Raw genomic sequence first — 13,737 nt, 5'->3', positions numbered from 1 at the left:
AGTTAAATTTTTTGCCAGCTTTTGACTTGTGGCCTATTTTTTTATTAAGTTTGAGTTGTGTTTCTTAAAGGCAGCAAATTGATGGATTTTCTTGTATAAATTCAGTCTGCTCCTCTTAGTCTTTTAATTGGTGTGTTTATTCCATTAACATTCAGTGTAATTAAATCTAAATATAGATTAGTCACTGTTATCTCATACTATTTGTGCTTGATATTTTCCTTTCTTCCCCTTTTATAGGGTGGTGTGTGTGTGTGTGTAGTTTATTATTGTCTTCATTTGCCCACTAGATCCGTAATGTTTTGGATACTGTTTTCAGTGTGTTAGTTTCTGGGTGGTGTTACACCCTGTGGTGGTCTCATATTGTGTGTTGTGGTTCAAACTGGGAAGTATTTTTGTAATGCTGATTTTGTTTTTACAAATAGTCTAAGTGTTTTCTTATTTGAGAAAACTTTTATTTTTCCTTCAAATTTGATGGAGAGCTTTGCTTGATAAAGGATCCTTGGATTGCAGTGTTGTCTTTCAATTTTCAGAATACATTGTTCCCATTTCTTTCTTCCATAGTCTCTGTGGATAAATCTGAGCTTACTCTTTTCGGTTTTCCTTTATGTGTGACTTCTTTTTTTTCTCTCTAACTGCTCTCATAATTATCTCCTTGAAGTTAGATAATTTGAATGCTTTATGTTTTAATGTATTTTTGAGGGGGTTTAATCTAATTGGCATTCTCCCGATTTGCTGAATGTTTATTGTCTCCTCCTTTGTAATACTGGGGACATTTTCTTCCAATAATTCCACTACTATTGTAACTGAAGATTTATTTGTTTCATTCAAATTAATATTTTGAACATTGTTTCACCTCATGATATTCCATAAAACCTCCAGACATTCTTAAGATTCTTTTGCTTTTTTGTTCGGTTGATTTTCCTCATTTGCTGAATTCTGCTTAGTTATCTTTGAGTTGGCTGATTCAACTTTCCATTTCTTCCCTTTTATTGGTCAGATCATATACCTTATTATTTATTTGTGCTATGTCATTCCTTAACTCCTGGATTTCACTTGGGTGTGAGGATTTTATGATCTCTATTTTTTCATATTTTCAGGAGTGATCCCCTAATTTCTTGTAAGGCCCATAGCATCATTCTCTTGAATTCTCTATCTGGCAATTCAAGCACTTCTTCAGTGTAATCCACTGTGTTCAGGTAGTCTCCTGTAATTGATCTTTGTTTCTCTTTATTGATTTTGGTAGCTGTTGGTTTTGCCTTTTGTTTTTGCTGCATTGTGGTTGAGGTGAAGAGCTGTGTAGGCTTCTGGGGTGTGTGCGGTGGGAGGGGCTGGTTTTTGTGGTTATGGGAGGGTCTGATAGGTCTGTAAAATGTATTGTGTCCACATGAGGAGGGAATGTTAGTTGGGTGAGTAGGAAAAATAGGATAAGGTGGCTCAGGAGTAGGTTTCAAGTGGTGGTATTAATCACAGGAAGGCTCCTGCTAGCATTGTAATTTTGAATGAGTTGTAGAAGAGGATTTTAGAAGATGCAATTTAACTGGATAAGTTATAGGAGAGTGGGTTACTCAGGTGGAGGTAACAGGTTCTAGAAGTTATGGTGACTGGGGTAGGTGAGGGGTAATCACTTATCAACCCTGCATTTTATGTAGGGAGAATGCAGTTCTTCCATTATTGTGTTTATAACAGAAAAGCCCATTTACAGTGGAATTCTATACAACTGAGAACTATCCACTCCTTACCTGTGGTCCAGGTGGGAAATAGGTGATTGTAATGGATGCCCCACGAAGGAGTGGACTTCTGATCAGAGGGTGATCTGGCTAACGACGGTGGGTCCCCGTATCCATAGGCTACCTAGCCAGAAGCGGGAAAAGCCACTGAGAAATCTTGAAATGTAGTGTGCCACTTCTTCTGGTGGGGAAAGGAGTATTGTGTATCCTTTCACAAAAGAATATAAAAATATAACATTTTTTTGGAGACTACTGTATTGTCGGTTTCAGCTAAGTTTCTTTCTCACTGTGGCCAGATACCTCGCTGGAGAGCTGGAGAGCCTATCTAGTTGGAGAGCCTAGTCATGCCCTTGCTATTAGGGGAGTGAGTAGGACCTGGTAATGGATTATTAGCCACATTGGATTGTATTCTGCAGGCCACCTTGGGCTCCAGTGTGAGGGCCTCCAGAAGTCCGCAGGGACATCCATGGGATGTCCTTGAGGAGCAGACAGTCTTGGACTACTTCTCCATGCTGGTGAGGTTGCAAACCCAGGAGGGAGGGGAAAGAGGCTGGCAGGCACTGGCTCACTGAAAAGGGAGGTAAAATGCAGGCAGGCACTTTGAAAACGGAACAAGTGCAAGCAGCAAGCACAGCTGGGTCTCTGAGAAAACTGACAAAAGAACCCTGGGGTACTTCACAAATCCCCCAAATTAGCCCCCTCACCCATAGCCCAGCTCTTCACACAATGGGAACTCCAGGGGGTGATTCTGCATTGGAACCCCCTTCCCAAAGTTCTCTTTTTCTTTGGATCCCCATTCTCAGTAGGAGGTGGAGTTGGGTGACAAGGGGGTTGGAGGGATTGTGGAGTGACACAGGGCTGCAATCAAAAGGAACAACTTCTCAAGGTGGAGGGTGACCTTGACCACATTTCTTCTTTAAAATGAGTTTTATAAGCTTGATGTTTACAGAGGGGCTCCTGTTTAATGTATTTTTTAATATTAACCGATGGTTTCAGTTGTTCCATGATTTGATTCAGTACACCAACTGTTTTTGAGTAATTTTTTATTGTAAGAAGAAAATAAATCTATTTCCATAACATGTAAATATGCTTTTATAGACAGATAGCAATCTAATTTGTTTAAAGTGTTAAAATATTTTTAGAAAACAAAACACTTTCAGATATTCTGATCATCACTATCTTACAATTGAAACAATGTGTCAAATCCATCCCTGGATCTCATATTATGAAGATACTAATGCTTCCCGGGTAGTGATTGCCCTATTCAATTAGACATCTAATGTTATATGTACAGTAGGTAGCTCTGTTAAAAGATACATTTATTTTGACAAATATTTGGACATCTGTGATATTTCACTTATCTATAAGAGCAAAGCACACCCCTACAATACCTAAGGAGAAATAAAAATTATTAAGAGACTGCAATATAGAAAGAAAACATAGACTATATCGATGTAATGAATTCACTAAATAACAGTGGAAAATGAGCACAGTAGAATTTTGATCATGGTATTTGAGGTCAGGCTGCATTGGTCTGAAATCCTGCCTTATCATTTGTTTATTTCATTCCTTGGGTCTTATTTATACCATTGTTTTAAATCAGATATTGTTTAAACGACATAGGGTTTAAAAATAATAAGAGTGGCCTGATAACGCAAGAGTTATCTACTGTCATTCTTTTCACAAAATACAAAGAAAATGCTATAGGCCATTGGGGTGAGGGGAGCAAGGTACAAGTAGGGGATATAGAGAGTTTGAGAAGAAAGGGGAAGGAGAGGAAATGAGAAAGAGAGAGGAGAGACAAAGAAGGATGTTCATCTCTTCACATTAATTAGAATCAGAAAGATTGAGGAATTCTTCAAGAAGGAGGAACATTTGCAATGTCTTTGAAAATATAGAGAGTTTAATGAATACAGAAATGTGGGCATTCCAGAGGGTACAACATAGAATTATTTCCCTGAAAATGTGTGTTTAGTGTGGAACCTGTGTCCAGTAGAGCAGAATCAAAATGTGATTGGAGGGGAGCAGTAAAATGTATGAAAAACTTAATTATTGGAAACTTCAAATACCAGCCCAGTTGGAAATCTATAAATGAGATTATGTTTTCATTCAATAGAGTTTTGAGCCAGGTTGAAAGGAAATTTAGCCTGTGTCTTTGTGCCTAGGTTAAAATGATCCCATCTGAATTTTATAGGATATATTGGCAAAAGAAAAATGATATAAATATGAGAGCATTAAGTAGTCCCTTGAAAGTACAGACAATAATGAAGGCTGAACATGATAATGGGACAAGAGGTAAGTAAAAGGAAATAGAGGAAAGAACTAGGAGGCAAAGGGCATTTATAGAGATCTAAATACAGGCATGTACATATGTAAATATATTTATATATGAGGATGTGGAAATAGATCTATGTGCATAAATTTATAGGTTTAGTATTAAGGTAGCAGCTGGACATTGGGCCTCCATTCAAGTACTCCCTCAATGCAAGAAGACTTTGTTCTATTAAACTGGCATTCCATGATGCTCACCTTCCTGACACAATTGCTGAAGACAAAGCAGGTGAATAAATAAATATGGTGAAGAAAGCTGATGGTGGCCAGCTATCAAAAGATATAGCATCTAGGGGCTTAAAGGCTTGCAGGTAAACAAGCGGCCATCTAGCTCAGAAGCAACAAAGTCCACATGGAAGAAGCACACCTGCCTATGTGATCACTAGGTGCCGAAAGGATCAGTTATCAGGCATCAAAGAACAAAAAGTCATATAATTGTGTGCTCACCTGCCTGATAAGATCATTGAAGACGAATGTGTGCATAAGCAAATGTGGTGAAGAAAGCTGATGGTACCAAGTTATCAAAAGATATAGCATCTTGGGTCTTAAAGGCTTAGGTGAACAAGCAGCCATCTAGCTCAGAAGCAAAAAGTCCACATGGAAGAAGCACACCAGCCTGCGTGATCACAAGGTGTTGAAGGGATCAGGCATCATCAGAACAAAAAAAAATCATATTATTGTGAATGAGGGGGAATGCAGACTGGGAACCCAAAGCCCATTTGTAGGCAACTGGACAGCCCCTTACAGTAGGGTCGCGGGGAGGAGAAGCCAGTCAGGATGCAGTGTAGCAACAATGAAACATACAACTTTCCTCTAGTTCCTAAATGCTTTCCCCCCCCAACCCCTACTATCAGGATCCCAATTATACTTTCTAAATCTGGCTAGACCAGAGGATGTACACTGGTACAGATAGGAACTGGTAACACAGGGAACCCAGGACAGATGATCCCTTCAGGAGCAGTGGTGAGAGTGGCGATACCAGGAGGGTGGAAGGAGGGTGGGGTGGAAAGGGGAAACTGATTACATGGATTACATATAAGCCCCTCCCTGGGGGATGGACAACAGACAAGTGGGTGGAGGGAGATGTTGGACAGTGGAAGATATGACAAAATAACAATTTATAAATTATCAATGGTTCATGAGGGAGCTAGGAACAGGGAGAGTGGGGAAAAATGAGAAGCTGATGCCTGGGGCTTAAGTGGAGAGCAAATGTTTTGAGAATGATAATGACAACAAATGTACAAGTGTGCTGGACATGATGTATGTATATATGGACTGTGATGAGAGTTGTATAAGCCCCCAATAAAATGATTTTTTAAAGAAAGAAAGTACAGACAAAATAATGGGATATGCATGGATAATTGTTTTTTAAAATAGGATAGACCAGGAAGAAAATATGGCTTGGCCCCAAAGAAGTATTGGAACAGAGAAAAGTTGGATGAAACATGATTGGAATTTCAAGTCTCACCGACTGGAAAATTCTAATACTGTTCACAAAACTAAGGACCTCAGGAAATTGTGATAAATTCAGTCTGTGGTGAATCTGAGGTGTCAGTATGTTGTGATTATTGCCCATTATGCTTCTGATAACTGTAGACTTTGAGTCTGTGAGGGAATTTCAGGAGGAATTGCCAATTTGGTCATCAACTCCCTGACTCAGACAGACTGAAATACAGTTGAAATTATACCTTCACCTTTAGTACATTAAAAATAAAATTCTGTGGACAATACAAATTTTTCTATCATATCACCCACTGAAAAAAATGCACAAATGCCTTGTATACAATAATGCAAATGTCTTTTCAGTTTGAGAACTTGTGGAGGTAAGTGCATTGTTATTTAAGGATCAAATAGGGGAAAAAGCATAGTAAGGAAGGATAGTCAAGGTCATAAAATGAAGAGCAGACAATAAAATACCAAAGACAATATGGAAAAATGGAACTAGGTGGGAGTCAGACTCCTTGAACATGGACCTTGAATTCAAACAAAAGATTTTCTTCATAAAAGTTAAAAAACAAAAGCAGAACATCTTGACAGCATACTAATTTGACAAACATTGTTACATTCTTCTGTTTTGTTTTATGAAACAAAGTGTTTCATATTGTTGATGAAACATCATCTGTGCTTCACATATTTTCAATTAATATGAAGAACAAAACGATGTGTAAACTTTATGAAAAATTTTCAGTGGTGAATGAACAAGATCCTACTTCTTAAAAAGAAAAAGAGCATATAATTTAACTCTTAGATCAACCTAATTAATTAACATAAATTAGAATACTTTCATAATGAAATACACTCTTCAAGACATGGCAGGTGTGTGTGCTATCAGAACACATTTCTGCGTGAAATAAAAAATCCAAAGACAAGTTCATACATATGTACATAGCATTCAATTTCCTCATTCATTCCGAGAAATATAAAGTTGCCCAAACTAGGTGTATTAACCTTTGTCACTTCATTACTTTAGAAGCTTTCAAGGTGTGGTATTGAGAGCAAGGCACAACTGAAAAGGGTGGTACTTCTTCCTCTGGATCCACAGAAACACAGTGTTTACATTATCCAGTAGAATATCTATTGACTGACATTAGTTAAGTTTTGTATTTCTAAGCTAAGAAGAGAGAAAGACGTAGTCCTGATTGTCATGAAAATCATGTCTATGAAAACTACAATAGTCAAAGCCTCCTGTTAGCACGGCAGCCTCATGTGAAAACGGAGACAGTGGGACCGAGAATGGCAGGCATTGTGATAGGGAAATGTATTGGTAATTCAGTGTCTCTCTTTTAGGATGTAATTGGAAAAGCCCTGAAATATATTGGGGCGTATGGCGAGCTTAGCAACATAGAGCAAGTTGTGGCCATGATCGACGAAGAAATGTGTATCAACTGCGGTAAATGCTACATGACCTGCAATGACTCTGGCTACCAGGTAGGAACCCTGCTTGCTCATCACGGTGACTGCATGGTGCATGTTTCTTCCTTTTGTGACAGAAGATGTCTTCCGTTGCTTTGTTCGTGGTTTCAGACAGATGTGATTAAGAACTTCTCTTCAGCTGTAGCATATCCTTCTGTCCTCTCACCTTCATGCCATAGGATGGTTCTTCTCTTCTTTCTTTCTCCTTTTTTGTTCTTCTGAGGAAAATCTTATCTATGCCGCTCTGTGCAGTATTAGTTTAATGTCATTACCACCCACATAATGATATCCAAAAATTCAAAGAAAACAAATGCCATCATAACCGTTTCGATATGCCATGGAGTCAATGATCTTCTCTTAGCAACCCCTTGAGAAAGTTTAGCACTGTCTCATGGGATTCTCTTCACCGTGAACTTCACCAAAGCTGGTCATCGATCATCCTCCTGCAGAGCAACTGGGTTAGTCTGAAACCCTAACCTTTTGACTAGCAGACGCTGAGTGCTTGTGGGCATCAGGAGAGCATTAGGCTGTATAAAGAGGGAAAGAAAAAGAACTGCAGTGTGTTGTCATTATTGTAAAAGAACTTGACTCCTTCTGTCGAAGGAGAATCTCTTTCCTCGAATATTTGTTGGGGTTCTTCTGCAGAGAAAAGAAATAGGTAAAAGCCGCACGTTCTCCCCACCAGTTTTGCACATAGGCTCCGTGGTAGCTGGAAAATCCAATGGGGTGTATTGCTGTGACATGGACCCTTGACTTACAGCTCCTTCACTCCTTGGCTGATGAGAATCTGTGCTGAACAAGGGTAGGTTCTCCCCTTGAAAGCACATTCTATGCATTTCTCCCTCGGAAAATGTGAGATGGATTTTTAATTTGCTTCCTCAGTTATATCCTCTATATTTATAACAGGCTGTTTTTATTATTTGACATGACTATGTCCTTGAAATGGTTGAATTTCAGAACTAAGTGACTTTCTAAATATATAATTTAAAAAATAAACATCATCATATGAGCCTCATCAGTGATATCTTTAAGCATAGATTTGCCTCAAATACATAGTTTATTGGGAAAGTTAAGAGTTGTTTTGTTTGTTTGTTTTTCCCTGATATAGAACTGAAGAAAGCAAAAGAGAATTTCCCATTAAAATTGCCCCAAACTATGGGAAAAGTATTGTTTTTATTAATTAGACTGATCATATTATAACAAGGTATAGGAAAGGCAAAACATTCATTTATAAAATGGCCGATGGCGTATTCTAAACACTAAATGAAATTTCCCATCTGAAAATTGAATTTATTAGTTTTAGGCAACTCCAGGAAGGTCCCATGTTGATTATGGTGAGATTCTGTGCATTCAGTTTGCACCTGTTAATTCTCGCCGCCACCACAGAGTCCAGCTTACTGCAGCCCCATTGAATTAGGCACAGCTGCCATCGTGGGTTTCAAAAACTGTCCATCTTTAGTGGTTTTGAACTTGTAATCTTGTGATTAGCCACCCAGCATGTCACCTACCACACCACCAAGGCTCCCAAGCATTAAAAATATTGTAATTTTTCATAATCTTTACTTGATTAATTTAAAATCAATTTTCACCTAATTCATCAAATGTGTTTCTATGTGTAAAATAACTCTTAAGTTACCATGAAAATGATCATCTTACACCTTATTCTCATCTTTCCTCTAAGAAAGTCATCAAAGACAAGTCAAGACATCCTGTAACTAAAACCTTAGTATCAGCAGGGTTCTAATAGTTTGAATCTTAGAAATTGACTCCCACCCTCGAATTCTTCTTCTTTCTGTAACGTTAGTAGATGTGATTTAAAAATGAGGGAAAAATCTTAGTTATTCATTAAAAGATTACAACAGTCTTCTTGAATCTTCTAACTAAAAGCAAAGGATTGAACATCTTGAAGTAAATGCAAAGTTGCTTTGCAGCTTTTCAAAGTATAAGGTTTCTAAGCAGAACTCTTGCTTCAAGTTTAGACACAGCATGCAAGATGAAACCATTGTCCAACCTACAAGCTGAGCCCTGTTTTTCTCAGGCTGGCGGCTGGGTCTGTTCATAGTGCATTGTGTAATAGCTGTAGAATTTACTCTATTAGAATGATCACTTCCTTAGAGTACAGGGATTATTTCCACTTTTGAACTGTACATCTTTTCTTGAGAAAAATCTTACTATTGGATTTCACACTAGGTATTTTTTGTACTTAGTGTAATTTGCTTCGTGTTTAAAAAACAGAGAGAGAAAGAAAAAGAAATGATCAAGAATTGTCATTTTTTGTTTTCATAACAAAATGGTGGACAGCTCTAGCACTGGGCACGAGCCCTGGCTCTCACAGCTGAGGACATCTGGGCCGAGCCAGAACTCAGTGTCTTGCTCCTCCCTTCTGTGTTTCTCCCGCAGCATGATGGGACAATGGCTGAAATGGACGTGGAAAAACTGCCAAGTCAAAGCTCACTCTTTAACTTACACTAATGTTTTTTCCAGCGTTTCCTCTAAAACCTACATGCTTTTCTGGAAATCCAAACCAATGCATCCCTTGCTCTGTTTGACTTCACTTCTGAGACTGAGGAGTGTGACAGGAAAAGGAGGGCTGATGCAAGCAAGCTCCTCCGTCATCGTCTTCCTAGGGGAGAAATAATGGGGAAGACCCGAGCGCTACCGGAACAGAGAGAACTAGGGAATTCCTATGTTATGAAGTCTTTTCTGCACACAACAAAGAAAAAACACCTTTAAGGGGTTTTAAACTTTGTATTTCTAATTGAAAAGGTCTCTCTTTCTGTCTCTCTCTTTCCTTTTCTCCCTCCTTCCTTCCACTCCTGCATCTCAACTGTTGCTCTAGCTGCACCATGGGGCGGGGGCGGGGGCGGGGTGGGGGGTGAGGGGAGAGGGTGTTTGTCTGGCAGTGCTGCTCTACTGTAGTAGAGAAAACGTTGAACATCTTGACCTTGGAGGGAAGTGCCATCAATGCTCTTTAATTCTGTTTGCAGGCTATCCAGTTTGATCCACAAACCCACCTGCCCAGTGTCACAGACACGTGCACAGGCTGTACCCTCTGTCTCAGCGTCTGCCCTATCATCGACTGCATCCGAATGGTTTCCAGGACAACACCTTATGAGCCAAAGAGAGGTTTACCCTTAACTGTGAATCCAGGGCGTTAAGGTGATTTGTCAAACAGTCGCTGTGAACTTTGATGCCGCCTACATACGCTGGTCTTTGTTAATTGCGATCATTACATTCAGCTCTTTCTAAATTAAATAATATGTGATTTCTAAAGTAATTCTAAGTTAAAATATATCAATTCTAAATTTAAAAAACCCTAATGTATTATGCTGGCGATCACTCAATTAATGATCATGAAATATAATATTTCTTTGTTTCTTTTCTGAGGATGGTTTTAAATAATTGTGTAGCTGTTAATTGGATGTTCGCGGTCAGTTGTCCATTATGAAATAGATCAAATTTTTTGTGGTAATTAATGCGACAATTTCCAAATTGCTCTATGCTGTGCTCGGGTTTTGATTTTTAATTGAAAGGGAAATTAAGTATTTCAGAGCAAAGTACACTTTAACACGCAAGAATATGTTTCCCCGGAAGCACTTTATAATTAAGAATTACATTTGGTTTTCACACCGTTTCTAAGAAGCAGACATGAAGCACGAATGGAGAAAGCTCCATAAAACACACATGAGGAAAACCAAATAGTTATTTATTAGGGCAGAAAAAAACAAATAGTTATTTACTAAGGCAGAAAAGTTACTTACTGAGGCCTAAGCAAACAAACAAACTAACTAACTAACAAACAAAAACGTTTGTAAAACTTTATTAGGCTCCTTTGTTGAAAGAGCTTTTTATATGTGCTACATACTCAAAACAAAAGTAGTTCCTAACCATTCATATCGTTCTGCACTGTTCACCATGAATGCCTCAGCTAGGTGTCCAAACTCCCACCAATGAATCAACATGACATTCTTCTTTAAATATGTAAACTATGTCCCTAACCAAACAAGATGTTACTATGGAGCCTTGGGGAAAGCCACTGCTCTGCTGCGCACAGATCTGCTGTGTGTGCTTTTAATAGTACCTTCATGATTGCAGCAGTTTATGTTTGAACAAAGCCCAAATTATACAGTAGGTCATGTGCTCAATTATTCAAGATGGAAAATATAGTATTGGTAATAAATCTTAAATGCACAAACCAATTTGGCTATTCTTTATTTTTCTGTTTATGTTTCATTTGAACCTAATGAAATAAAGAATATATATACAGATATTTTTTAAATTGCCTAATGATAATTTTGTATTTCTCTAATTCTCATAATCAGTAAATAGCATCATGTAAGTTCATTTCTCTTTTCTATTGGAAATACTTTTATATGAATCTAAATTTATATGAGTCTAATAATAAATCTGTAAGTAAAATGCTATGGATTATTTCTATGCTTAAAATCTAGAACAAATATTTGATGATGTACTTTTAGAAATGCACATTTTCATAAAATCCGGCTGGCTGGATAATATAAAATAAAATGTTATAAATCATTTCAAAGTACACGGTCTTTTGTTGTCTCTTTGAAAACACATTTTCATGTTGTACTAGGTTTGGGAGTTTCCCCAAAATTCATGTCTATTTGGGATCCATGGATGCAACCTTTTTTAAAAAGAGGGTTTTACAGATGTAATCATGCTAAAATGGGGTTACACTGAATTAGGCTACACACTAATTCAATGACTGGTGTTCTCATAAGAAGAAAATCTGGACACAGAGATAAACACAAGGCGAATTCATTTTGATAACAGAGGCACAGATTGGGGCTACAAGTACGCAAGCCCGGGGACTCTATGGATTCCTGCCACTCTGCTGGAGCTAAGCGAACAGTCTCCTCCTCAACTTTCCCATCGGCCAGCACATGTATTGACCTTTGACCTCCAAGAGTGTGTGTGAATCCACTGTTTGTTCAGCCATCCAGTTTTGGGTAACTTGCTATCGCAGTCCAAGAAATCTCCTACACATGCACACCATTTGAATTTTGAGGTAGAATAATTTTGATTAGTTCTACAGTAAATTCTATTCATGTATATACATATATTTCATGTCCAACAAGGATAGTAAAATTGTAATTATTCAAAATTTTCACTTCTTGTTCCTCATAAAAAGCTTCCCCAAATTTTATTCTATCTTACTCAAATGCCTCCTTTACTAGGCATAGACCAAGGGTTTTGGCATTGGCTATGGACACAGCAAGACAAATGGGAGCTAGCAGTCGGTCTGCCTTCATATCTTCACTAGGAAACACCCGTGTTTCCTTTCTTTAAGAGTTTTATTGAGATACAATTAACATTGCATGCTATTCAAAAGCTCAAGAATTTTAATAAGAATTTTGCAATCATCACCACTATCAACATTAGAATATTTTCTTCCCTTTTTTACTCCTTCCTGTTGACTTCCCATTTCCCACCACCCTCATTTTCCACACTCCCAGGTAGTTATTAATGCAGTTACTATCCATAGATTCACCCATTCTGAATACCTTGCAGAAAAAAACATGTAAAACAAAGACCAAGAACAAAAATAGGACCCAGTGACACTGACCAAATCAAACAGAGAATACCCACACTGAAAAGAAAGCAGGGAATATTTTAACACTAGAATAGGTCGACATGGCTCCTGAAATAGCAAGCCATACTATTTGTAATTGACTTGATTCTGGTTCGTGGTGAACCCATGTATCTTAGAGAGAACTGGATTCTCTAAGCATTTTCAATTTACTTTTTCAGAAGTAAATCTATTGCCAGACCTTTTGTTCCAATATCATTCTACATAGTCTTGAAGTGCCAATCTTTCAGTCAGCAGCCAAGCATGCAAACCTTTGTACTACCCAGAGACTATGCTCCTTAGAAAGTTGTATGATAGTGATACTGATTAAACTAAGTCATTCTTCCCTCTAGGTGAGGGGGAAAGGAAAATATTTTAACTTTGGAATTAGTAACTACTTAGCAAAGTTATCCTCCTCTCTGCACCCTCCCGAAAAAGAAATTTGCTAGGGCAGTAGGGATACAGTAGTAATGTATTACCCCTACCTCAATCTGATGAAAGATTTTATTATAATGATCTGAGGCAGTTCTTCAGCTTTTGGGAGCTATTATGAACAGACATCTGATACCTATGTCTAAATCTTACTCAAGACACTGCCACCAGGCAAAAATTCCCTCACTAGAAATTAAAAGGAAAAAAATATGACTTTTGCAGCCTGCTTCAGTCACAGTGAATAGGTATGAAAAAGAAAGTACTCGATGTTAAGAAAAGCTCTTTTCTTAACTATTTTGGAGAACCTATGAATGGCCAGACCTTTGAATTAGGCCATGGCTATCCATCATCTCACAGAAATTTGTTTTGCATTAAGAAGCTTTTCTTATCTATGCTATGAGAGGAGCATAACTTAGTTTTTCATGTATGCTTTGTAGAGAGAGTTGGAATTAGGAAGCATCGAAATCATGTTAACCGTTCCAGCATAGGACCACATAACATCATTTCCATGGTTCTTCACCTGTAGACATCGGGGACAAAGGACCAGACCAGGCATGGGCAGAATCTAACACTGAGAAAATGTTTCTCATGTCTAGGAATATCTAGGAAATGCTTTGCATACATCTCATTTGAATGTTGTCATGACTAGAAGTAGGGAAAGTGACCTATTCAAGGTCACCTAATGCTTGGTATGTTTATAGGTCCTCTTGCTTATAATACACCCTTTTAGTTATAATTCAA

The 13,737-nt window shown here is 38.0% G+C and overlaps 1 protein-coding gene across 1 annotated transcript in view; it reads left to right on the top strand.

Annotated features, from left to right (window-relative positions):
- DPYD (dihydropyrimidine dehydrogenase) overlaps positions 1-11,289 on the top strand; it is a 1,117,227-nt gene extending 1,105,938 nt beyond the window's left edge. Inside the window, exons 22-23 of the mRNA XM_075558725.1 lie at positions 6,846-6,986; positions 9,959-11,289. Of these exons, the coding sequence (XP_075414840.1) occupies positions 6,846-6,986; positions 9,959-10,129 (312 nt within the window). The 3' untranslated portion in view covers positions 10,130-11,289. The remainder of the gene's footprint in view (positions 1-6,845; positions 6,987-9,958) is intronic.
- The last annotated feature ends 2,448 nt before the right edge of the window (positions 11,290-13,737 follow it).

The sequence above is a fragment of the Tenrec ecaudatus genome, chromosome 1, assembly GCF_050624435.1.
Source record: "Tenrec ecaudatus isolate mTenEca1 chromosome 1, mTenEca1.hap1, whole genome shotgun sequence".
NCBI classification, from domain to species: Eukaryota; Metazoa; Chordata; class Mammalia; order Afrosoricida; family Tenrecidae; genus Tenrec; species Tenrec ecaudatus.
Note: the sequence above shows the minus strand (reverse complement) of the source record. Positions and strands in the feature narration are given on the sequence as shown.